Genomic DNA, 27,033 nt, shown 5'->3' on the forward strand with positions numbered 1-27,033 from the left:
AGCTATCCTGAGAGCAGTGCAAGAACTGGCAGGACACCTTTCAACAGGCGTAAGTGGTGGAATGCAGTTCGAGTCCACATTTTGCTGGGACTAATGAGAAATAGCCATCTAAGATCACACCCAAACGATGTGCTTTTTTCACTAGATTTTGTGGGTATTAAACCCTTGCGCCAATTTAGAGGGAAGGGGCCTGGATTAATAGGACTTGGGAGCAGGATTTCATTTTTTTATCCTTTAGGCAGAGCCAATTATTTTGCATCCATCAATATACCTGTGCGACATCATGAGATAAATTAGGAAGGTTGCCATTATACAGATGCAAATGTCATGCACATAAATGACTGGACTCAAACCAGCCTCTCAACACAAGCACTGACAAAGCGACAGGCTTGGCATCTGTAAGGTGCAGGCACTCTGAGGCACATAACCATATGTACAGAGAGCATGCTCAAAAGTAACGCTGTACAAGCACTGACAAAGAAATAGGTTTGGGCTTTGTGTACACATAAGTATGCAAATAAATCAATCCACCGGAAATGAAAAGAAATGAAATGAAAAGAGGTTTTATTAAGCGCAACAGCTGCCCTGAGGCGTCCAGGCGCTAGGAACTAGATTGAGTCTTCCGGTGAGTCGGTCAATGGGTGGGCTTAGATTAATTAAAAAGGAAAGTTTTTAGCGGTCTTCGGAAGGTCGACAGATTGAGGTTGGATCTTAAATGCAGGGGAAGCGAGTTCCATAGCTTGGGCGCATTGTAGGAAAAAGACCGGCCTCCTGCAGACACCCATTTCCATTAATAACTCCAACAGACATACAGGCAAACAAGCACACCGACCAACAAACAAGCATTTGCAATGCAATCAGTCTCGCTTTTGGGACCTTATATGTATTTAGCTATGCAGCACATTAGCATGGGTGCTGAAACATCTACTGTTCTTTTAACATGGAGGGAAAGTAAGCACCAAACTGCGTGACACGCCAGGTATGGGAACTCATGGGATAGAAATATTGCCTTTCAGCGGGAAATGGTATAGTCCAAAGCTCTGTTTTTAATATAAAATCAGGGACTTCGGTGGTCATATCACTGAAAACACATAATTTGAAAAAATTATTATTGTCTGCGGGTGCTCGTGGAAGACAATTTCCATGGACTGCAATCTAGAGAATGCTAAAGTGATTGTTATTTTACTGACCTCTGTTGGTAGTTTTCTATCAAGAAAGTTAAATAGAGGCAGTTGGCAGAACATTTAAAAAAAAAAAAGAAAGTCCCTCAGCAGAAAGCAATATCAAGACAGTTAAAAACAGGCCGTTGAACAGTAAAAAAAGCCCCTAAGCGGAAGCAGACAAGTCCTAGGGCGAATCTCCAGAGCCCACAAAGTACATACACATATAAGTATATACTAAAGTATATAAACAAGAGGTCTCCAATGCTCGACCTAAAAAGAGATTCACCCATGCACACAAAAGAAAACGATTGAGGCACGTGACCAGCATACCTCCAGGGAACCGGATGGTACAGATCAATAAACATATGGGGCACTAAAGCACTCAGCCCTAAAAAACAAACATCTGAGCAGTGTGGGTCTGGTGCCAATCTTTAGGGTATGTAGCACAGTGATGTAGAGGTAAGAGGGTAGAGTGCTCAGAGCATTATGGAAGCATGGGGTGATATGCAACAGGGGGAACAAAGTGAGGTGTCATTGGGAACACAACGTGGGGCTGAGAGAGGGCCAAATGTGATGTACAAGGGAAGGTCACAACCTAATCCCGAGTAGATTAGGCACAGTGTTGGAGAAGTTTCAAGTTCTTACAAATCAGCTGTGAGAAGCTGATCCAGAAACGTTTATTTTTTCTTTGCATTCTGGGAGAACTATTCCTGCATTTATAAGGGGGGAAATTAATATGAGAAAGAGAATACATAGACAGCATATCAGGACTGGATAAGCTACACCTTTCCATCCTTTTGACAGAGTAAGAATTTATTTAGAAGGAAAAGCTGAACATGCTTTTTAGTGAGGTAAGAAGCTCTCTGTGGATAGATACATACTTAAAATGTTTTCATCCACACTTAACAACGAGATAAATGCCTAGTGACACAAGTGCAGTGACACCTTCAGCCAGTCCGAAGTGTCTGGGCACAGCATTCTGGAAAACTGATTTTACAGTCGGAGTCTCTGGTTGTAAAATCAAAGCTACCAGTCTCAGAATGCAAAGTTCTATAGGCTAAAACTCCAAAACTGGTTGAAGAGGACACATGAATTGGGCAACTTGGTAATTATGGGCGTGGATAAATCAAATATATTAAAAGAAAAAGCGTATCAATGCAAGGCCATCCACCTGAAAACACAACTGTTTTTGGCCAGTGTCCTGACTCGCTCAGGCAGTAATGGGTAATGAGGTGAAAAAGACTCACTACAATTCAGAGCCTCTAAATTTACTTCAAGCCACGAAGCAATCCTATCCCGAAGCAGCTCCCCCTTTATAGAACATCCAACTCAGCTGAGAACTCAACCCACTCTATCATTTACAAAACTACTAAGAGTACATCCATATTTGCTTTTTTTTAAAGTTCAGGGCATCTCACAAGTGATTAGCTTTGTATTACATAACATAAAACCATCACAAAGTCTGGATATTATTCCCAATAAAGAATTATAATAAAACTACTAAAGTACAGTAAAGGCACAGGATGTTTTTCATACCTCCCACTGGCTTACCTTTACAATTTTGCCTGGGAAATAATTAATACTTACTTGGAGCTTTGCGCCAGTCGTATGGGGCACCTTTGATATCTTGATCCCTAGTATAGCCCCATTCCACCATACTCTGTACCAATTTGTAAAAGTAAATGCCTGCAAACATGGAGTAAATATAAAACATGACTGGTCAGTTTAAGTATTGGAAAAGTTAAAAAACAGAAAAAAAAGTCACCAGCATCATAAATAATAACTCGTTCATGTAGTACATGAGATACCTAGATATCAATTTGTAGTCACAAGGATGGGAGTTGGAGTAAAAGCTATAGGTACTCAATTTCTGTGTAGCCAAGTCCCAAAACACATACTTTGCTATTCTTTTACAGAAGGTTAATGATAATATGGTTTAAACAGTTGTGCTTCACTACTAGGACTGAGGGAAAACTCATTTACAAGGTATTTTAAATCAGGACTCATTAATTACATAGGCTAGATCCACATGGGGAGTTAACAAACCACAGGTAAGATAGGTATATATATGTGTTATAGTTAGGCTCAGGTTTCACTCTTACAAAACCTGTGAAATTCAGCAGTTAGTTACCAGAGCGAACTATAGCTTACGCCAGGCAATGCACTGCCTATCACCTCACATATTACATCACTCATGACACGGTCAGTGACATCACTAATGACATCTCAAATGACATCACTGGTGACACCATCCAGTGAGTGTATTTTGTAAGAGTTAATGATTGTTAAACATATATACTAATGTACTACAAAGGTTCAAGTAGTATACTAGGTGGCAGGAGCAGTAAAGCTCCAGCCAAGTCATAGCAAACCGCTATTTCCCGGGGGTGGGTATCCCGGGACATAGTAGGAGCCAGCCCTGGAAAGTGGTGGTCCCCAGGGCCATCCATGGCTCCAGGAGGGGGCCTGCGCAGCCCCCCTCCAATATTTACTTTAGCCCCAGGGTGGTGGTGGTCCTCAAGGCTGTGGGGGTGCCCTATGGGTCCATCTGCACTAATTTCCTTTTAGCACCAGGAAGGTGGTGGTCCCTGGGCTGCAGGGTGGCCTTGCGGGCTCTCCCCAGCATTTTTATTCAAAATAATCTCGGGAGATGGCAGTCCCCAAGTCATGGGGGTTGCCAAACCGGCAACCCCACATTTTTATTAAAAATAAGCCATGGGGAGGTGGTGACCCCGGGTCAAAATATGCCGTGAGGGGGTGGGAGGGGGGGGGGGTTGGGAGACTCGTGCACCGCCCTCCTTTATTTATACAATGCCCACGGGCGGATTCAAAACAAGGCCGCGCTTACATAATTATCGGCAGGAATTTCCGCTGAAATATTTTCTTCAAAAATGCTTTTCTGGCCCTGCGGGCTGGGCTCCCTGTGGTGTCCCCCCCCTCCCCAAGAGGCTTAGGGGGTCAGGGTGTTTCTACCAGACACGTTCACTCTGCTTATTACCGACCCATCTCGCCTTTACAAAGCGAGATGCGCGGTGTACAGTAGTATTGATGAAGGTGTGCTGCTCTGTGCGACCTTCAGTATCATGTCCGCATTTTTGACCTGTGTGGTGACTGGATAATCCCAGTAGGGGGCGTGGAGGGCACACGTCTCTTACGGAAGGAGATGCGCCTCTCCCTGCCACATTCCACACATTCCTTGTTGCGTGTCTAGTGGTTCTTTCTTCCTTCCGCTGTCAGTGAAGGGCAATGAGCATAGCAAATGCAATAGACGCTTCCAATCTGCATCCACGCATATTTCTGACTTTGCTTATGCTCTAGATAAGCGGCTTCATTTGTGGAGCATTTCCCCTCTGGCCCATTGTATTTAGGGGCTGATTACAGTTTCTCAGTGAGCAGTCAAAACGCACACGCTAAACCAAATTTGCCTTGGCCGGCTAGGGAGTGTTATTACCACCTTTTACTTTGTTATTCCTGCCTATTGACTCCTAATTTCACCTGATCAGCTATGGCAGGTGTGGAGTCCATTGAGGAGGAGCAGTCGCTTCTCCCTATCCATGAGGAGCTAGTGGATGTCATAGCCGCATCCCTAGAGAGGGTGGTCTCTTCGGCTCTGGAACCCCCGAGTCAACATATTATTGAACTGACTGTGAAATGCAGTTTACTACCCTCCACGGGGGAAGCCCTGAGCCTCTTTCTGATAATTGGGGAAGCCCTAAAAGCAAAGGTAAAGCCAGGCCCAACGTCATTATTAGGACGACTACCTCATCTGACACCTCTGAGAGGCTTCTGAGGGCTCAGTGCCCCAGACCCTCCTTGGCTAATTAAGTGGCAAGTACCCTAGAAATCGACACCAGAATGGCAATGTTCCTTAAGAAATTTGTCAAAGACCCTAAAAAGGGCCTGGATAGTTACCTGTCGCCCCGGTCAGGATCAGGTCTTAGATATGTTGGGGCCACTCGCCAAAATATTTGATAGGGCCGAGGATGCCTAGAAGTCCGGTCATATGATCGTTCCCACTATACTATCAGGTTGTGCTCAACAGGCCCTATGTTTCTCAGGTAATGCCAATTATGCCTTATCGATGGAGCGTAGCCACTCCTTTCTGATTAAGATTGAATCCAGGTTGGGCGAGTTAGCGACCACAGAAGCCGGCCAGGTGGTAAATGGAGGTCTTTTTGGGGAACTCTTCACTAAGAAGTTATCATGCTTCGTAAACGCCTCCTTATTTCTGGACACCACCCAGCAGTCCATTTGTATTTGTAATTGAATTTATAAGGCTCAACAGCTACCCACCATGGGGTCTCCCGGCGCCAGGAAAATCAAGCGAATACCAAAACTACTACTGGGGGAAAAGCCAGGTCTTGAGATCTTTGCGGAACTACACAAAGGAAGGTTCCAATTTCAATGGAACAGGAAGAAAGTTCCAAAGTATGGAGGCAAGGTGAGAAAATACCCGACCTCCCGTCTTAAGACGAAATCTTGGAATCGAATAGTTACCCTGCGAAGAAGATCTAAGTGAACGGGAAGGAACGTAGGGGTGTACCAGAGACTGGAGATAGGCAGGCGCGATGCCCTGCTTAATCTGGAACATGAAGCAAAGGGCCTTGAATCTTATATGACAGTCCACACGAAGCCAGTGCAGATCCCGAAGATGAGGAGATATGGATGATCTCTTGGGAACATTGCAGAGGAGGCGGGGAGCCGAATTCTGGACAAGCTGAAGCTTCCTGTAAATCTCCAGATTTCCACCCAGGTAAAGCACGTTGCCATAGTCCAAGCGAGAGGTGACGAGCGCCTGGACCACCGTGCGTCTGGCCGGTGCGGGAAGCATCCAGAGAATCTTTCTGAGCCACCTCAAGATAGTAAAACAGGTGGCCGTCACTCTAACCACTTGTTGCCGCATACAGAGTGAATCATCCAGAATAAAACCAAGATTGCGCACCTGCGTGACTGGTTTAGGTAAGGGGCCCATTTCAGGGGGCCAATGTTGGCGGCCCCAGAGATGTTTCAACTTGCCCAATATAATCACCTCGGTTTTTTCACCGTTAAGCTTCAGGAAATTGGTCCGCATCCACTCTGCGACGCGACTGAGACCCAGCTGAAGGAGAGAGGAAGGATGTTCCTTAGCCAAGGATAGAGAAAAAATGATTTGAGTATCATCTGCGTATGAGTAGAGTGAAAGACCAACATTCTCCACAATAGTGGGAAGGGGTCTCACGTAGATGTTAAAGAGCAGAGGACTCAGCGCGGACCCCTGGGGAACCCCATACGCAGATGTACGAACAGAAGAACAGTTAGGAGAAAAGACCTGGAAGGAGCGAGAGCTCAAGAAAGAAGAAAAACAAGCCAAGGCTGATCCCATCACTTTTGCTGCTTTAAGGGCACTCAAAAGGACAGGGTGCGACACCGTGTCGAACGCGGCACTCAAATCGAGAATAATGAGTGCCGTCGTTTCACCCTGGTCTTGACGAGAGTGCAGATTCTTTGTCACTCCCAAAAGAGTAGTCTCTGTGGAGTAGTTGGAGTGAAAACCCGATTGGGAGTGGTGAAGATACCCTGACGCCTCCACATGAGATGTCAAATGTGTATTCACATATTTCTCCAAAATCTTGGAAAACGTGGGGAGCAGCGAGATAGGGCGGAGGTTAGAAAAGATCATAGGGTCCGCTCCCGATTTTTTCAGTAGCGGAACCACCATAGCTCTCTTCCACTCCTCAGGAACAGTCGACTCTTGGAGTGAGGCATTAAGGAGTGCCACGATGACCAGGAGAGAGTCATGGGAGAGTTGGCGGAGGAATAGGGTCTTGAGGAGAGCCAGATTTAACTTTGGCTAGACAATTTAAAAAAGAAGTAAGGTCTAGCAAAGGCCACTCAGAAATTGTTGACACAGAGGAGGGCGACTCCGGATCCGCCAGGGGAGACGGCGGAGGGGAATGCAGGTCAGGAGAAGCGAAAAAAGATTTATAGATGGAATCAATTTTAGAGAAGAAAAAGTCAGCAATCTCGTTACAGCGAGATAAACTGAAAGCTGGAAAAGAGGGAGAGGTCTTGGAACCTGCCAATTTTTTCACTATAGAGAAAAGAGTTTTAGGGCGATTAGAAGCATTAAAAATAGAAGTGGTGGTAAAGACAGCTTTTGCCTTTCTACAGGCCAGATGGTACTGTCGGAGCGCCGTTCTGTATGTTAATTTGCTACTGGAGGAATAATGTTTCCTCCAGCACCTTTCTAGATGTTTACAGTGGGATTTTAACGTTTGTAGATCCTCAGTGAACCAAGGGGCCGGAGGGTGATGCACCGGAGGCCTTCTGGGGCGCAACGGCAAGAGATGATTAATGGATGAAGTCAACCAATTAGATACTTCGGAATTAAGAGAAGAAAGAGGAAGATTCATATCAGGACGACTGTCTAAAAGTAACTGGTTAAAGGAGGATATATTCAACCTCGCCCATGCTCTATAACTATCAGCAATATTCAGAGATGCCAACGTCTTGGTCAGCTCAATTTCCAGACTAAAAGAGACAGCATAGTGATCAGACCAGATTAAAGGAAGGGCAGGGATATCGCAGATTAACGGCAAATTTGAAATAATAGGGTCCAATAAATGACCCGCCTGATGGGTGGGACCTTTATTACATAGGACCAGGTTGATAGCTTCACAGTCCGACAAGAATGTGGTGCCCAAAGCATTATGGGGTTCTTCAAGATGGAGATTGAGGTCCCCCAAGACAGTGAAATTGGCAAACTTCAAAACAAAGGGAGCAATCAACTCTGCAAATGACGCTAGCCATTTGGTAGATTTATCAGGGGGGCGATAGATAAGAATGCCTGAGAGTGTAAAATTAGGGAAAACCGTTAGTTTGAACAAGGCCGCCTCACAATCAGGAAAAGGAAGAGCCTCCAAAAGGCATGAATGATGAGTCTTGAAGATGACCGTGATCCCACCGTCCTTACCACTATCCCTATCCCTTCTGACAATACCATTGCCCTGGGGAAGAGCACAGACTATGTCGGGGCCGGAGCACGAGTGCAACCAGGTTTCAGTGAGAAATAAGGCGTCGGGATGTTCGGAGTTTAATAGATCAGATATATGCATTTTATTTTTTGATAGAGACCTACAATTAATACTCAGAAACTTCAGGGGTGGAATAGGTAAGGTAGAAGGAGCATTATAAGCCAGCCTGCTGGATTAGGTCTCAGAAGATGCAGCACCAAAAGTAAAATTACAATACACACATGGGGCAAAATCTTTGTCTGAGATATCAGGCGAAGAGCAGGGGAAAACATTACCTCTCAGTGAATGAAAATCCCTAGAGGAGTAAACAAGCGGTTTGCCAAGTTCAACCATGCGGGGAACATAGTGGCAGGTCGCAGGAAGCTCCAGGGCGCAGACGGGCTAGCCTCTGGCACGCCCGCTGCGCGCTTGCATCCGTTCAGCTAAATAGCGGCTGGGCAGCGTGTCAGGGGGCGTGTCCAGCAAAAGCAATCAATAGACCCACCCTCTCAGCGCGAGCTAGGAGCGAGAGAGGGGTAGCGCCATGATGGAATGGGAGAAAAAAAACAAACACAAGCCACAATACAACCAAAGACTGTAGGAAAGCTAAAAGCTAGCAAGAATGCTGTATGGAACATGGTTCCAGTGAAGTACAATTTTTTTTAAGGTGCAGGTATGAGTGTGCTAGCGTCAAGAATAAAATGCAAGATGAATGACGGCAAAATATTAACATTTTAAAAACTCAGCAGCAACATGAACCGCTATGAAAAACCTCAAGAAGGTCTTCCACCAGCAAATTTTTGGCCGGCTGGAAGAGGAATAGGGCGATTCTCCAGTGCATATAACTCCGACCCCCATAAACTCCAAACATGGCGCTCTATCCAGTGGAAATACCACAAGAAATTTGGAGGGCTCTACCCCTCAAGAGGTTGTGTCAGAGGACGTGGTGGCAAAGGAGCTTTCAGAGGAGCCAGCAATGTTCTAGGTGGCACCACCAGTAAGAGATATCCCTTCCTCCCTACTAGGGGTGGGGGAGAGGACTACAGTGGTTCAGTGACAGTTGGGTGCCCATAAAAAGGGATGCATGGCTACTTCAAACCGTTATGTGTTTACACAGAGTTTTATGCAAGTCCCATCAAAACTCCCATCCCTTGGTCTTGTCCCAAAATGGGACAGGGTGGTAAACCAAGAGGTGATAACTTCTCGAAAAAGGGGCCATCATCCCTGCTTTCCTTCATCCCTGGGGATTCCTGAACAATATTTTTCAAGTGGAAAAGAAGGCCAAAGGTGTCAGACCCGTCATAAATTTAAAAGATTTCAGTCGATGGGTGATGTATTGCCATTTCAAAGTGGAGGGCATCCACCTCTTGTGAGCTCTTCTGTTGCCCAAGACTGGTTGGTACGCCTCGATGTGAAGGACACCTACCTCACCAGTCCAATTTTTCCTCCCCACAGACTGTTTCTAGGGTTTGAGTGGGATGACCAGATTTTCGAGTTCACATGCCTACCCATCGGACTATCCTCAGTACCTTGGTGCTTCACCAAGGTGTTGCGACAGGTCATGCAGTGACTTTGTGCTCTGGGAGATTGACTAATACTGTACCTGCACAACATTCTCCCAATGCATCAGGACTAACTATAAATAACCAGGTCTCTTCCGCAAGAACTTGGATTTATAGTGAACATCCAGAAATCGGAGTTTGTCCCTGCGCAACAAAATGACCTTTCTGGGATTCAAAATTGACACAGTGCGACAGCACCTCAGAATGTCACAGAAAAAGAAGCTCTTAATCCGTTGGGAGTTGCGCAAAAAGTTGGAGAGGGAGAACATCTCGCTACATCATCTGGCCAGGATTGTAGGTCTTCTGTTGTCGATCCAGGCGATCTTTACGGGTCCACTGGATTACCGGGCTCTGCTACGCCTGAAGGCGCAGCACTTCCGGAGGGTCAGAAGTATGCACAAGAGATTTCTCTTTCTCCAGAGGCCCGGACGGAGCTTCAGTGGTGTTTCGATCACATGCAGGCCTGGTATGGCAGACCCATCTTCAGGTCAGCCCACAATCGGGTTATCAAGTCAGATGCTGTGGAGATATTACCACAGGAGGACAGTGGTCAGAGCGAGAGGAGGCTCACCACATCAATTGTCTGGAACTCCTCGCAGGATCTTTCGCAAAGAGGAGTTTAGCGGCTAACAAGGTGTCTTCTGTCATCCTGCTGAAGATGAACAACATCTTGGCAGTCAGGACTTTTGGAACTACTCTCTGGAACACTAATTATCAGTGACGGCGGAATACCTGCCGGGGAGACTCAATCAGTCTGCCGACTGGCAATCCAGACACCTGAAGGACTACAGCGTATTGGAAACTGGATCCCTCTCTTTATCAGAGAATTATGGTTTGTTGGGGCCCATGCCAGATAAATCTCTATGCGTCAAGGCTCAACTATCAACCTCCACCTTCCTTCAGTTGGTGTCCGGATCCTTTAGCAGAGGCGACGGATGCCTTCCTGAAAGATTGGAGTCAGTTTTGGGGAGATGTGTTTTCCCCATTTTTAATGGCAGCCAGACTCATGGCATTGGTCAGGTGACAAAAGGTGGAAGTGATCCTGGTGATACCGCTTTGGAAATCGCAAGTATTGTATCCAGTTCTTCTGGAACTTTCTATGGATGTTCAAATCCCACTTCCCCAGACTCCTCATCTATTGACGGACCCTCAAGGCAACTTGCACCAACTGGTTTGGGACGGGACTCTCCTACTGATGGGTTGGAGAATAACAGGGGATGTTGGGAAGTCCCAGGCCTTTCGTCACGGGCTGTCTACCTCATGATAAGAGCCTGGGCCAATTCTATCATTAGGTGATACATTTTGGCATGGAGGAGATGGTTAGGCTGGTGTCAGAGAAGAGGTCTTGATCACGTGGGGGCAGATATAGTGCATTAAGTCATTTTTTTGTCTGAATGGGTTCACAAGGAGTTGGTTTACCACATTATCAAAGAAAGCAGATCGGCGATCTTGGTGGGACATACACCTATTCATGATGTTCTGGTAGGGAAACACCCACTAATCTGTAATCTCCTAAGGGGTATAAGATGGTCTTCCAACCGGAGCTGAAGTACTCCTCCCTTTGGGATGTTAATGTAATTCTCAGAATGCTGCACTCGTGGCAGGATAATCAGTATTTGTCTTGTAAGAAGTTAACAGGTAAGTTAGCACTCCTGTTAGGTCTCATTTTTTGCACAAGAGTTTCTGATGTTCGAACCCTACATATTACTGCACATATATTTACGTTGGAAGGGATGTCATTTACTATTTCATGACACACTAAATCCAATATCAGAGTGGTTCAATACCCGGCTTTTCCGGGTCATACAAAGTTGTGTGTGATCTGTTGCTTGAGAGCATACAAGACTATGACTGAGGAATATAGACCACCTGGGATGGCTCAATAGTTTATTTCCCGCAAGAAACCTTTAAAGCCAGTCTCAGAGACGACTATCGCCTGATGGGTGAGGTGGGTCCTACAAGAAGCAGGTACTGATATGTCTTCCTTTGGGTTTCATACCGCGAGGGGAGGTATGACGTTGAAGGCCTTCTCCCTGGGGAGCCGCCTATACTCATTGTGGCTGATAGGTCTTCTAATTCAGTTTTTAAGACCTTTTATTTTAATCACTGGCATGGCTTCACTGGTGGTCAACCAGCTTTAAAGTAGCATAATCTGAGCTTCCGGTCCAGACATAGACTAAAATATTTCCTAGCGATCATGAAGGAAAGCTTCAATTCTAATAAAGTCACGGAGATGTGAATTATCCCTCCCTATCAGGTACAATGTATTACTCTCCCTTTATCTGAAGAAACCTTCTGTTTTGGATAAGTAGGTTTTGAAGGTTGTTGTCAATACAATATTTTGTTCTGAAATATGCCCATTATTATGTTTAGTATGGACCTTAGTAATCTGTAAATATCCGAATTGCTACCAATGTCTGTTGATGATCAGTTTTAGATATGACTGGTGGATCTGGGAACTTATCGTTTGTATCTTGTCATTTTTCATTAGGATCAAATCAGAAGATTTCTGAAAGGAAAGTTGAGTTTAGGATGTTTTGCTAGAAGAAAGAGGAAGTGATTTTCCTTTATGTTGGATGTATGGGACTGACTCAGTGGTTTTTATGTTGAGTTGTTGCAAAAACTCAAGGGCTTTGCATTCTTTAGATAAAAATGTTTGGTTAAGGCTGCAGATTTAATAAATAAAAGAGTAAAGCATTATCCTCGCTGATAGAGCTTTTGACTTCCTAATCTAAAAAGGAGTCACAACCTTTGGTAAGAAGGCAGTCGGAGCCCTCAGCTCAAGAGTGTGGAAAAGAAGGTAGAGTAGGGTAGGGTAGGGTAGGGTAGGGTAGGGTAGGGTAGGGTAGTTACACTCATAGTGCCTGCAGTTTACTCACGCGACTAGCTGACGTATTCACAATGAGCAAGACACTTTTCAGGGTCAAGAAATGCAGTGAGCAATGATGCATAGGCTCAAATGGTGTACAGGTACGATAGATCATGACCAGGTTATGGTCCCACTTGGGCATCAAACATGATTGGGGAGGGAATATGTGCGTCTAACCTTATTAACCACGTCAGAACTGGTTATTTAAACAAATACAGGGGGTCTAGCAAATGCAGAAAGGCCAACAAATACTTTGACAGTGCCCACTGCAAGGACTTTCTGGGGAATGGCAAAAACAAACAGAACTTCCAAACATTTAGCCTGTAAGGAGTCAATGTTTCAGGCACTACACCAAGAAACAAATGTATCCCAGTGCCTGGCAACGAGGAGAACATCTAACATTTCAGACACCCTCTCAAGTATAGTTAATAGAGAGGTGTACATTGTGGAGGTTCATATGAAGGGCCCTGCCTTTTTGGACAGGCATACGTGCCTGCCAAAGTAGCAGCTTAATTGGAGGACAGATACTCATGCACCATAATTTCAGGTGCCACACTCTCCTAGCCCAGTCCGGGGTAATTAAAGTGACATGGTGCAAGTCGTTTTTGATCTTCAAGACTTGTGGTAGGAAAAGAAAGGTGTACAGAAGTCCCTCACTGCATTCGGAAAGCATCTCCTAACAAGGTTTCCTGCTGAAACTCCAACTCGCATAATCATGGACTGCGTTCAACTGTAGTGAATAGGTCCAGCTAGGGCTGCTCTCACTGATCAAATATGTCCTGTACAATTTCGGAATGCAGATGCCATTCAAGATCTACCAGATGTCTGCTCAATTCGTCCACTCTGGCATTCCGGGGTCCTGACAAAGTGGCTGGCTACTAAAAATAAATGTTGTGCTGCTCCAACTGCTTCCAGAAATGTAAAGCATCTTGGTACAGGACCCAGCTCCCCACTCCGCAGTGCGTGGTCCATGAGGTCCTGCGCCAGCCTCCCTTTGATGGACGGTAGGAAAACCTGGGTCAGATAAATAGCCCACAGAGGATGTTGATCTCCATCTTCATTAGTTGACAACCCTACAACCTAAACCAGTAGCGAAGCACCTGTCACCACTGTGAGCTCTGATAGGGGAAGGGAGAGAGGTCTGCTGAAGAATAAATTGGGATTGGTCAGCTACCATTGAAGATCTTGGGCAGTCTCCCTCAAGACTTAGATGGAGTAAGAACAGCAGCCTTGATGCTGGTTCACTGCAGGGTCCTCAGGTGCCACCTAGATTTGCTGAAAAGGATGATGCACATGTTCAAGAGACCAAGAAACCTTAAAATGTTCCTCAGTGATATCCAGATAATAGCCCAAATGTCTAGGGATTGATGCAGTGGAGGAGAGGCCTTGAACAGCACTGTGTCCAAGATTGCCTTAATGAATGGAAGCCACTGTGAAGCAATCAGATGTGACTTCAGCTCATTTAAGGCAGTGACACCTGGTGATCTCTGAAAGTGATGCGGAGTAATACTAAACATGGGTTCACTTAATATTTTCCAAAATGACATGGGTACCCCCTTATGCCAAAAATTACATACAATATGTCAGAAGCAGAATTTTGGCATCGAAACTACTCATATACCATGAGTGACGTATATGTCATTCCCCAACTAGACCTCCCATCATTAATCTGCCATGATTACCAGTTATTACTTCCAGTACACTAGCACCAGCAGTTTGTCATAGGTGTCCCTCATAAGCCAAGAATTACTTGCAGTATGTCGGGCCTGCATTTTTCAACGGCTGTCCTCCCTTATGCCAAGAATTACCTCCAATATGCCAGTGACAGCAAGTTACCTTTGGTGTCTCCATAAGCCAAGAATTATTTCAAGTATGATACGGTCATCAGCAGAATCACAAGCATAAAAACACATTAACAAATACACTTACTCACACTCACTCGCTTTTTCATTCACGCTCTCTCCGCCTCACTCAGTAACTCAAAAACTCACAATCTCTCACTTACTCATTCTGACTCAGTCATTCACACTCAGTCACTCACAAAAATGTACCCACAAACTCACAGATTCTCTCACTATCAAACACACTTCCGCACACTCACTCTTTCACAATCACTACTCCCTCACTCACAGATACTTGCATTCAGGGGGGCTTTGATTTGAACTTCTGGTGCACAGGTGCTCCGCTTTCATAAATAGGTTTCAGAAGGCTCCGGGGCCCTTCTGCACCTGCCGCACAATTGACACCTGTACCCTGACCCCACCCTCCCACTCCTTCTCATTATCTACCCCTCCCTCTGGCTCCTTTACTTACTCCCTCACTTATTCATACTCTGTCTCACAATCACCCATTGATTCTCACTCACTTTTACACTCATTGTGACACTTAAAAACATCAAACGAACACACAGACACTCAATCTCAATTGCTCACAAACACACATTTGCTTACACACGCACAGGGAAGCATGATTATTTTTTTGTTACTTACCTTTTTTCATTTGCTGTCAAACCCATAGCTCAATGGCAGGAGCACAGCACAAATCTGGTGCTGAACACTGTTTTTTCGCTGAGATCCATGGCTGCTGCTTCCAAACAGAGCAGGAAGGCCAGGATCACAAAAGGAAAGACCCATCTTCAGCCCTATCCCAGCTTCATGGTAGGATTGAAGCACAGGCCTATCAAAAGCTGGCAGTGTTTAGGATCATGCCCCTGTGTTGCTCTATATTGCTCCTCATTGGTCTAAGGGATACACCGATGTGTGTCCTAACAGCTATATTTTAGCATATATGTTGTTCAGGCTGAGGCTTGCGTAGTAAATCTGCTAAATAAAATGGATTATGCCAGTTGGACGGGATTGTAAATAAACTACACCGCTCACACATGCAATCTAGACATCTACCTTCAGAGTCTTTTTTTTTTTTTTTTTTTTTTTAAATAGTACTCTGTAGATGGATCATTGCTTAGGCCCCTCAGATGACTCCGGTCATCAGGAGCCTGGAAACAGGCCGAGAGAGCTGATGATTGCACCCACAGAGTTAATTAAAAATACCAAAAGTTGTGTTTTCATCAACACTATTCAGTTAAATAAATAGCACAGTATGTGGGCCGAAGCTCAGGGCATTATGTGGAGCCTCGCACATCACAGAGCTGCACCTCGAAGCCCCTGTTGAGGAGCCACCACTGGTTTATGGTGGAACCAAATGATGTAAAAGTTCCACTTGGAGGAGGTCTATGACTACAGCAAGCAAGCCTTTAGAAGCCAGTTGTCGAAGTATAGAAATACAGGGCTCTCCCGACCTCCAGAGATGGGCACCGACCATCATCATCAATTTTTGAACACCCAGGGACTGTGGTGAGACCAAAAGGGAAGCAAGGCAAATTGAAAGTGTTCCTACCCAAACCTGACTGTAGGTATTGCTTGTGGAGCGATCCAAGACAGGTACATGAAAATATCTGTTCAGGGACAACATCCAGTCTCCTAGGGCCCGGGTAGATATGATCTGAGCCAATGTGAGCATTTTGAATTTGTCCTTCCACAGGAAGGCATTTGGAGGCTGATGGTCTAGGATAGTCCTGAGGACCCTGTTCTTTTACAAAACAGTAGCGTAATAACCCTCATCTCTCTCCGAATCCGGTACCTATATGCTGGCTCCCTTAGCGAGTAAGAAAAGTGCCTTCTGCAGCAGGATGGGCAGATGAGCCTTTGAAATTAGTTGAAGTGTGGGGAGTAAATGAAAGGCAAGATGTACTCCACTTCGAACTATCTACAAGACCATTCTGCTAGACTTGATAGATAACCAACCTATGAGGAAATAATGAATTCCGCCTCCTTCGTGTTGGGCGTGAGTTACTTAGGGAAAACTAAACTGGTTTGGTATCTGGGAGGGGTTTGTTTGTTAAAATCGGACGGGGGCTTGGGAAGCTGGCTGTGGTTCCCCGGAGTGGCTGGAGTGTTTCCGTCATCTTGGGAGGAACCATGGGGTTAGCGGGCCAGTTGCTGCAGCCTCGCTTGCCCGAGTACGATAAGTGTGGACACCTAGGAACACGTGTGGCCACCAGTCTCCTGATGCGTGAGCCGGGAGCTTTGCTAGTGTTTTACTCTTATAATTTGTGTATCGCTGTTATTGCTTTTATCGCACTGTGACTATTTGAACCCTCTGTGCACTTACCCCAATCGCGCCGTTTTTATTCCTAACACTTGCTTGTTGCTGCATCAGGGGTAAACCCCCTAGATAAAAGACCGGGTGGGGTTTGTTAAAATCGGACGGGGCTTGGGAAGCTGGCTGTGGTTCCCCGGAGTGGCTGGAGTGTTTCTGCCATCTTGGGAGGAACCGTGGGGTTAGCGGGCCAGTTGCTGCAGCCTCGCTTGCCTGAGTACTATAAATGTGGATATCTGGGTACACGGTCGCGCAGTGGGCGCGCCGCCGGTGCACCAGGGGCAAGCCCGTCCGCGCCAGGCCGTCGCCTGTCACCAGGATCCTTGTATCTTCCTCTGGAGACTTGCTTAGATATTCCCGGGAGGAGCGCCTGAGTATGGCTTCTAAGTGGCCTTCTTCTCCCTGGGCCTTTTCAAGTGCTTCCCTTCCAGGGCGAACTTTGCGCTTTTAAGCTGGACCCTATGGACTCAGTGAAGCAGTCTCTGCGCACATCTAACTCCAGAGAATACAAGTTCTTTAGCTTAAATTGCCATTCTCTGGCGAAACAGCCCGCCGAGGTGTTCGAACTTCTGATAGATGAGTCCCCTGATGCTCTCTTCCTCACAGAAACATGGCTCACCCATGATTCTGTGGTTGAGCGGTGGCTAGCACTCCCTCAAGGTTACGTATTAAAAAGTATTATTAGAGAAGGGGGAGGGGAGGCGGTATTGCTGTGGTGGCTAAGGAAGTCTATACTGTTAGCCTGGGCAAGGAGAAGATAGCGGGCTGCGAAAGTGCTTTGTTTAAAATTAGTCTTGGCTGTAATTTTACTATGACTGGCCTTTTAATTAACAGACCCCCTGGGCCCTCAGGTCTGTTCAGGGAAGATCTATTGTGTAAAATTGGACAATTGGCTAGTAAGGCGGCAAACTTCACTATCTTGGGGGATCTCAACCTTCACCTTGAGAATAGGGGGAAGGCTGAGATCGCCAGTTTTTTGGCGGATTTGGAAGCATTCCAGATGTCGCAACACATTCGAGGGTACTCATGCGGCTGGTCACTTGTTAGACCCTATCTTTTCCAATGTTTTTTGTCTAAAAACTTTCCCCCCGGTGCCTCGGGCTTGGACGGATCATTCTTTGGTTACCTTCTCTCTGCAGTTGCAGGGCAGGATAGATATGTTCCATCCTGCCCTTGTGAATAAACGGCCTTGGCATAAGTTGGACTGCAATGTGTTAGCCACCTGGCTGGTGGAGCACAGACCTCAACTTCCCGCAGATATCGAGGCGGCGAATTTGTGTTTCCAAGATTGGCTGATGGCCGGGTTGGACAGTTGCATTCCGGCCAAACGGACGGGAAAAGGACGTGGGCCATCTAACCCATGGTTCAATGACATGTTAACCCAGGCAAAGAAGGGTTGTAAGCAGTTGGAGCGTGCTTGGCGCCGTTTCTATGAGGCCTCTGCTAAATTAGAATATCGTGCAGCGGTTAAGGAATATCATAAGCTTATTCGAAGAGCTCGGGTGGAATTTGTAGCCAACAAGATTCTGGCCAGCTCTACCCCGGCTAAGACTATCTTTTCCTTGCCCAATAACATGAGGAGTGCGGGCGTCCCCAACACCTCACCTATAGCCTCTAATTGCCAATGTGAGGTACTTGCGCAACACTTTGTGAATAAAGTTGAGCTGATTTATCGTGGCCTTCCTAAGGTGGCAATTCCTATTGAGAGAGCTGCACTTGGAGGGGCGGACATTTTGGAGGGCAATAGTCTTTCATCCTTTTCCTCGCGGACACCTTCGGAATTTGAGGTCCTGTGTTACAAAATCAAGTCAGGCTCCCCAGCTGACCCCATGTCTTCTGCCCACCTTCGTCAGTTTCATTCATGGATTGTTCCTGTGGGTTTAGAATTGGCCAACTCATCTTTGAGTTCAGCCGCTGTTCCTAGGGCGTGGAAGCACGCCAAAGTTATTCCTCTGATTAAAAAAAAAACCTCTCTTGATCCGGAAGATCCTGGCAATTATCACCCCTTCTCACAGCTGCCTTTTTTGGCTAAGCTGGGGGAAGCGCATGTGAACTCTGTCCTGTCCAATTTTATTGAAAAGCATAACATCTTTGATTCATCTCAACATGGTTTCCGCCCACGCCATAGCACTGAATCAGTGCTATTGGCAGTAACGGAATCCATTCGTAGTAAGTTGGAAGTGGGCGATTCTGCGGCCTTGGTCCTGTTGCACCCAAGTGCCACCTTTGATACGGTGTCTCATGCGATTCTTCTTGACCGCCTCCGGGAGGTGGGATCAGGGGCGGGCCTTGGATTGTATTCGATCTTTTTAGAGGAGTGGTCCTTCCAGGTCTCAGTGCCACCTTTTCACTCCCAGGAATATGCCCTGCGCCAGGGGGTGCCACAGGGTTCTATCTTAAGCCTGCTTTTGTTTAATCTTTATGCGAGACCCTTGGCGGAAGTGGCAAAAGGAAGGGGGCTGTCCTTGGTGTCGTACGCCGAAGACACCCAGTTGGAAATTGCATTTTCTAAAAACTGTTGCGCCAACTTGGAGAAGTTTAAGGATGACTTGTTGGCCATCTCAGACTGGATGACGGCAAACTGTTTACAGTTAAATGCCAGCAAATCTGAGATTCTGCTGTTTGGGAAAGATCAGGAGTTATAGTCTGAGCAGTGGTGGCCAGATGACCTTAAACCCACCCAGTCACCTAAGGAGGCTGTGAAGAACCTGGGGTTGTGGTTTGATAAAGGATTGACGTTTGAGAAGCAGACAAAAACTGTTGCCGCCGTCTGTTTTGGGCTTTTGCGAGGGCTGAGACCCTTGCTTGGCTTTTTCCCTCCTAGAGTGCGTCAGACCATTGTACAGGCGTCTATCCTTTCCAGGCTAGATTATGGTAACTCCCTATACTCAGGCGCTAACAAAGCCAGCATTAAACGCTTACAAAGGGTACAGAATGCGGCGTCGCGTCTCTTCGTGGCCCTACCTAGATCTTGCTCGGCGGTGCATGTGCTCCCCAAGCTTCATTGGCTGCCCATTGAAAAGTGCGTTCAGTTTAAGGTATTATGCATTTCTCACAAAATTTTGAGGCATCAAGCCCCTTCTGGGCTATCTTGCCTTTTGATGCCCTATGTGCCTGGGCGTGCACTGAGATCTGCTGACCTTGCGCTCGTTTATGTTCCTCGCGTCCGGAGAGCGAGGGCAGGGGGCGCTCGTTTCGTCTTCTAGCGGCCAAGCTTTGGAACTCTCTCCCAGCTTATATTAGAGAGATTTCCAATCTTTTGGTGTTTCGTAAAACCATAAAAACGTAGTTGTTCCCACTAGCCATTGTTTATTTATTGCGCTGGGTTCTTCGGCTTCTGTCTTGGGTTTCTGGTTGCGCAGGGACGCCTCGTTGCTGAGGCAGCCATTTCATTACAAATCTCAAATAAATAAATAAATCTGCTTAAGCAGGGGATGAGGAGTTGGAGGACTGATGCCCCTACTGTTCTGTGCAATGTCTGGAGGTGCCATGTCCGCAGCCCTGAAAAGGTTGAATAGTTTGTTCTATCACTTGCTGGGAAAGCTGCCAGTGGCTATAGGGTAGCCCTTAAAAAAGACTCGTAGCCCTATGGTCTTTAAACCTTTCCAGCACAGGGTCAGCTTCCTCTACATAGAGTCTAGACCCATTAGAAGGTCATGTCCATCAGCAATGCTTGCATGTTGGCAGAAAATTCAGTTGAACTCATCCAGGTGTACCTTTGAATTACAACACTAATACCAACTGACTTGCCAGTGAAGTCAATGGTGTCCAGGCACATACGCGTAACCTACTTCGCCACTTCCTGCCCATCACACATTATCTGAGCCATGTAAGCCCGATGGTCTACTGGGACTGTCAGCAAGTTCTCACAAGCCAATGCCATAAGGCATGCATGTAGTGGACTAACAGGTAGACTGCGCTTATGGACCACAGTATCAAGCTGGCAGAAGAAAACGTCAGGTTGCCTAAAGCATGAATCTGTTTGGATTTTCTATCCAGGGAACTGGCCAGAAATGAGTTAGGACTTATCTTACTGGTCGAAGCCTGCGCACTGAGGCTTTCCATGGAGGACTGGCGAGGAAATCTGGATCACTGGGCGCGTCCTTGTGCCGCCTGGTTACTTTTGGACAAATATATGGTTTTGACCTGGTAGCCATCAAGGAATCCATGAGGACGTCGTGGTTGGAGAATTGCCGCTAAGACATTTAACTTTGTTTCAATGAAGGTCAAGAACGATTGTTACTTACCTGTAAACAGGTGGTTCTCCAGTATTGGTGTCTTTCATAGATTCACATGCTTGAATATTCCCCGTCGTCGAAGTGGGAGCCCCACGGTAAATAAAATAGCAATACAATCCCAATAAAATATGTATACATAAACATATCACATAATTTCCAAAACCAGAAATACTTATAAGTACCAGGTTAGCATTAACACATAGGAATACATAGGAGAAAAGGAAACACCTTTATAGCATATCCATGTCATTATGTTGGTCCAAACTACCGCCAATCAGGTGCAAGCACCCCTCTAGAACCTTCTCCTCAGAGGCTCAGGCCCTTAGATTTTCGTAGCACAGGAGTGACAAAAGAGTCTAGGAGGAGAAGCGAGCCTCTGAGGGGAGGCGGGTGGGTGGGTGGCATGTGAATCTATGAAAGACACCAATACTGGAGAACCACCTGTTTACAGGTAAGTAACAATTGTTCTTCTCCAGTATTGGGGTGTCTTTCATAGATTTACATGCTTGAATAGAATTGTGAGCAGTAATAGCTGGCTGCAAGAAACCAAAGCAGCAGTGCATAGGTTTGAAAAATGCACAAAGTAGTATAATGTTGTCAGGCAGGTAATAACAATCATATAAACCATAAAGGCGGAGGGAAGAAACAGAGGCTCACCTTATTTAAAAAGATTGCGAAGCACCGCTTGGCCCACTGCCGTATCTGCTTCGTTGAATGTCTCATGGCAGTAATGTCTCGTGAAAGTGTGCCTGCTGGACCGCGTAGCTGCTCGGCAAATTTGGTGACTCGGCACCCAACAAACAGGGCAGTAGAGGATGACATCGCCCTGGTGGAATGAGCTCTCACTGAAGAAAGAGGTTTGCCAGCGTTCTGATGACAGAAAGAAATTGCTGAAGAAATCCAACGTGCAATAGTTGGCTTGGTAACAGAACGCTCTTTACACATGCGTCCGTAAGCAACGAACAGTTGATCAGACTTGCGAAAGGGCGCCGTTCTGTCGATGTAAAATTTAAGGCATCTTTTAAAGTCCAGTGAATGTAAACGTTGTTCCGCTGGAGATTGAGGATTGGCAAAGAAAGTTTTTAAGGACACTGGTTCATTGAGGTGAGTCAGTTGGCACCTAAGGCATGAACGCCTGATTGGTGCGAAGCACAACACAGTCCGATTTGAATTGAAGGAAAGTAGGTTTAACGGTAAAGGCGTGGATACCACTCACGCGACATGAAGAGGTCAAAGCAAGAAGAAGGGCCACCTTCCAGGTCAAAAATTACAAATCGGCTTTGTGGATGGGCTCAAAGGGCGCCTTCATCAATTGCGCTAAAATAACATCGAGATGCCAGGTAGAAGGAGGACGCCGAATGGGCGGGAACTTCCGGAACAGCCCTTTGAAAAATTGACGAATGACTCTGGAAGAGCATAGAGAGGAAGACCCATCCTGCCGGAAACAAGAGATTACCGCCAGGAAAACTCTCAAAGTGGAGTGGGAAAGTCCTGATTGACCCAGCTGGAGAAAGAACGGCAGAAGTTGAGCCGGAGTGGAATGGACAGGATGGATGTTGGCAGCTGCGCACCAGTGACAGAAGCGTTTCCACTTAAGCTTGTAAGTCTTTACTGTAGACTGAGCTCTCGCATTGGCAAGAATGTCTCTGCATGCTGACGAAATATTCAAATGGGCAAATTCAAGGTGCTCAGGTTCCAGGCCGATAATTTGAGAGAGGGGGGGGGTCCGGATGACAGATCTGGCCCTCGTCCATCGTGAGGAGATCCGCTCATGGATGAAGGAGGATGGGCTTGCACTTGGAGAGAAGCAGCAGTTCCGAGAACCAAGCTTGTCGAGGCCATCTGGGAGCGATCAGGAGAATGTGGCACGGCTTTCTCTGCATTTTCCACAACACACGAGGAACAAGCAGAATCAGTGGTAAAGCGTAGGCAAATAGATTGCACCAGCCCATCAAAAGGGCATTCCCGGACGACTCTTAATGAGGAAGCCAGCTTGCAAAGGACTGGCATTTCCGGTTCATATGGCTCGCAAAGAGATCCATGTTCGGACGGCCCCACAGCCGAAAGATGAAGTCTAGAGTCGGCTGATGCAGCTCCCACTCATGGGTCGAGGACGTGGACCTGTTGAGTGTATCTGCCAGGATGTTGGAGATGCCTGGAAGGTGAACCGAAGTCAGGGTAATCTGATGACGAAGTGCCCAGTCTCAGATACACTGTGCCAGTTGAGAGAGGAGCGGTGATTTGGTGCCGCTCTGCTTGTTCACATAGTGCATACTGGTGGTATTGTCAGTCTGAATGAGCACTGCTTCTCCCTGGAGCAGAAGATGGAAAGATTTGAGCGCCAGGAAGAAGGCCATCAGTTCCAGCCTGTTGATGTGCCAGGAACATTGAGACCGAGTCCATTTGCCCTTTATGGATAGCCCCTGTAGATGTGCGCCCCAGCCTTTCAGGGAGGCATCCGTGGTAAGGACGAGTTCCGGTACGATGGTGAGGAAGGAAGAACCGGCAGCGATGTTCGACGGCTGAGCCCATCATAGAAGAGCTGACCGCATGCGACCTGTCACCCGAATCAGATCGTTGAAAGAGCCGGTGACCTGACGCCACTGCTTGTCCAATTCCTCCTGAATGGGACGACTCTTGAGCCTGCAATTTGGGATCAGGGAGATGCAGGAGGAAGCCATCCCTAGAAAGGATTTCAACACACGAACTGAAACAGACTCTTTTGAAAGGAGGAGCGCCACCATGCGCAAAATCCGCAGTTGACGGTCGTGACACACGAATGCTTTTGCCAGTGAAGTATTCAGAGTGGCGCCCACAAAAGTCCTGCAAGGTGCTGGATCGACCCGAGACTTCTCGGTGTTGATGGACAGACCGAGGGAGTGGAACAGAGTCTGACAGAATCGAGTGTCCAAAGAGGCGGGATTGCGACTTGAGGAGACAGTCGTACAGGTAGGGAAAGATTTGAACTCCCTTCAAACATAGGTAAGTCACCACTGGGGCCAGGACCTTCGTGAAGACGCGAGGGGCGGAGCGAAGGCCGAAAGGCAGAACCTTGAACTGAAAGTCTCTGCGCCCCACCTGAAAGCGCAAGTACTTCCGGTGTCTGGGAAGTATTGGCACATGGAAATACGCGTCTTGGAGATCGATGGTGGTCATGAAATCGTCCTTCAAGAGAAAACGGAGAACCTCCGTGAGCGTGAGCATGCGGAAGGATTGGCACTCCAGAAACTTGTTCAGGGCTCGCAGATAGAGGCTTGGATGCCAGTCGCCGGACTTTTTGAGGACTAGGAAAAACCGGGAATAAAATCCCATCCCTTTCTGAGACTTGGGAACCACTTCGATGGCACCCTTCTGAATCACGAGTCGAATCTGTTGAAAGAGCTCTTTGAGGTGAGCCGGAGGTGGACCAGTTGGAGGAGTGTTTGAAGGGAACTTGACAAACTCCAAAGCATGGCCCTTTGATACAATGTCCAGCACCCAACGGTCCGAGGTGATTGAAGACCATTTGGAGTAGAAAAGGGAGATTCGACCTTTGAGCGGGGAAGTTAAGTAATTGCTTCTTAGAAGCGGATCCTCTGTAGGAAGATTTTCCCTTGTAAGACTTGGAAGGCTGCTGCCGATAGGACTGCTGGGGCTGGGAGGAATATCTTTGATTTCCTTGGCCATAGGAACGGTACTGGGTGGATCCGCCGCAAAAAGAAGAGGTGGTGCCGCGTCTGCGCGCACCACAAAAAGGCGGTTTGCGAAATTGTAAAGTGCCCAGAGCACGAGCGGTCTCGGTGTTTTTTTTTTTATAGTTTGCAGCGCATCGTCCACGTGCTGGCCAAAAAGGGATTCGCCGTCATATGGCATGTCGAGGATTTTTGACTGCACTTATTCACAAAAAGAGGTGGAACGAAGCCAGCGCTGCCGACGTAAGACGGCTGCCCCCGCAAGCTGCCGAAAACCAGTGCATGCAATGTCCACAGAGCAGTCAATTTCTGAGGACACTCTTCCCTCCTGAAGAATTTTGAGAGCCTCAGCTCTGGAGGGCTCAGGAATGAGGTCGAAAAAGGAAGACATATCGGACCACATCTGGCGGTCGTAGTGCCCCAGAATGGCCCGAAAATTTGCAGCCCTCACGGTGGTAGAGGCCATAGTGTTGAACTTACGGCCAATGGCGTCAAGCCGGCGTCCTTCGCGGTCTGGAGGAGCGGTAATAGGGGATAACGGATTCCTGGAACGACGCTGCGCAGCCTGGGTGATGACGGAATCAGGTTTAGGCTGCGATACCAAGCAAGCTGGTGAACCCTGAGGTGCTCTATATTTCTTCTCCAAACGAGGAAGAAGTGCCGGAAGCGTATTTGGTATCTCCATCAATTTGACTCCTTCATTCCAAATAAAGTCCATAATGGGCACAGCCCGAACCTGTTTGAAGGACTGACTTTTGAAGTCATAAAGAAAGCAGTCCTTGTCCTTCGTGACCATTGCAAGCTTAAAACGCTTCGCCGCTCGTTCCATTAGTTGATGAAAACTAGCTATGTCCACAGGAGGGGAATTGCCCGGTACTGAAGGAGGTGGAGATGGCGTCTGTACCTGATAGTCGTCCCAATCCGCCATGGTACCATCATCATCTTCTACTTCACCATCCTCTGTCTGGATGACCGTCATCATCTTCATAGACAGTTGCGTGCACTTGAATGGAGGTGGATGGGGTGGAAGACACCGCAGGCTCCGGCAGTGAAGCGGTAGGAGGAGCCACTGTAGTAACAGGCACCGTTGGTTGAGGAGATCCCTGATGAGATGGTGGAAAACGACTATTGTAATCCTCCAGCATATATTGGAGATTTGAAATGAGCGAAAGGGGTATCTGAACTGTTGGAACCTGAACAGAAGGCTCCTCCTCCTGGAAGTAAGAATCTTCCTGTTCATCCTCGTAATCCTGGCATTTAATGACTAGCTCCGAAGGACTCCAAGCTTGCCGGAATCTGTCATCGTCCTCCTCATCTGATCCTGAATCATGTTCCGAATCGGTGGCAAAGAGAGGTGACGGAGGCCGAGGATGACTCGTAAGTGAAAGCTGTTCCAGAGGCAGCTATTTTTAAAATCGCCCCTTACCTGCACAATAATTGAGCCCCGCACCGCCGTTTGGGCGGGTCTGGTCCTGGGGTGGGTGCCCTGTTCGATTTTGGTCGCCATCTTGGAGTGGGGTGAGTGGATTGAGGCGTTTCTACCTGCCAGCGTTTGAGTGCGCATGAGCCGCCTGGGAACACCTATTTAAAGCTCCTCCCCTAGCGCAGCGGGATCGCGCAGCGGGCGTGTCCTCGCGTGGCCGGAGTCGTGCCAGAGTCCTGCCCGTCCGCGCTCGGTCGCGCTGGCTCGGCGGTGACTTTATCATCAGGTACTGCCTTGACTATGCTTACGTATACCAGGGAAACTCTCCTGGCGATTAACAATCGTCTGCCACCCTGTGATGGAGCCCGTGTTTACCCTCTGTGTGGCCCTCACCGATGTGCTTGTGGTGGTTGGCTACTTGAAGCACCATCTCGCTTGGGGTCTAGTATAGCGCAGTCCGCTATAAGCAGTAATGCCTCTTCGCGACATATTACCATCTGGAATTTGAACGCAAGATCGGCGGTCAAGCACTATCAGGATATTGCTGACCTTATGGACAATGACCCCCCCGACATCTTTTGTCTGACAGAGACATGGCTGCAGGATACCGATTCTACTGTATTGAATTTGGCTTTTCCTGCTGAGTATTCCATCTACACGCTCAACCGCTCTTCTAGAGGGGGCGGAGTCGCTCTTGCAGTAAAATCTTGCTACTCCTGTGCCTGGAAAGTGCAGAACATTGCGGGATGCGAAAGCGCCCTGTTCAAGGTTGCAGTTACATCGCACTTCACCTTGTCAGGGCTGCTTATTTATCGCCCACCTGGTAGCTCCGTGGCATTTCGGGAGGCCCTTCCTGAGGCAGTTAGTTCACTAGCAGTAGGGTCTGCCAATTTTTCCATCGTAGGAGACTTGAATCTCCATTTTGACACCTTGTCTCTTACCTCAGTGGGTGGGATG

At 47.2% G+C, this 27,033-nt stretch overlaps 1 protein-coding gene across 2 annotated transcripts in view; it reads right to left on the reverse strand.

The window, feature by feature from the left end:
* Positions 1–27,033, reverse strand: part of PLA2G15 (phospholipase A2 group XV) — a 169,617-nt gene that overhangs the window by 42,082 nt on the left and 100,502 nt on the right. For both annotated transcript variants that reach the window (XM_078670050.1, XM_078670049.1), the window contains exon 4: positions 2,751–2,849. In XM_078670050.1, coding sequence (XP_078526176.1) covers positions 2,751–2,849 — 99 coding nt within the window. The remainder of the gene's footprint in view (positions 1–2,750; positions 2,850–27,033) is intronic.

The sequence above is a fragment of the Lissotriton helveticus genome, chromosome 12 (genome assembly GCF_964261635.1).
Source record: "Lissotriton helveticus chromosome 12, aLisHel1.1, whole genome shotgun sequence".
NCBI classification, from domain to species: domain Eukaryota; kingdom Metazoa; phylum Chordata; class Amphibia; order Caudata; family Salamandridae; genus Lissotriton; species Lissotriton helveticus.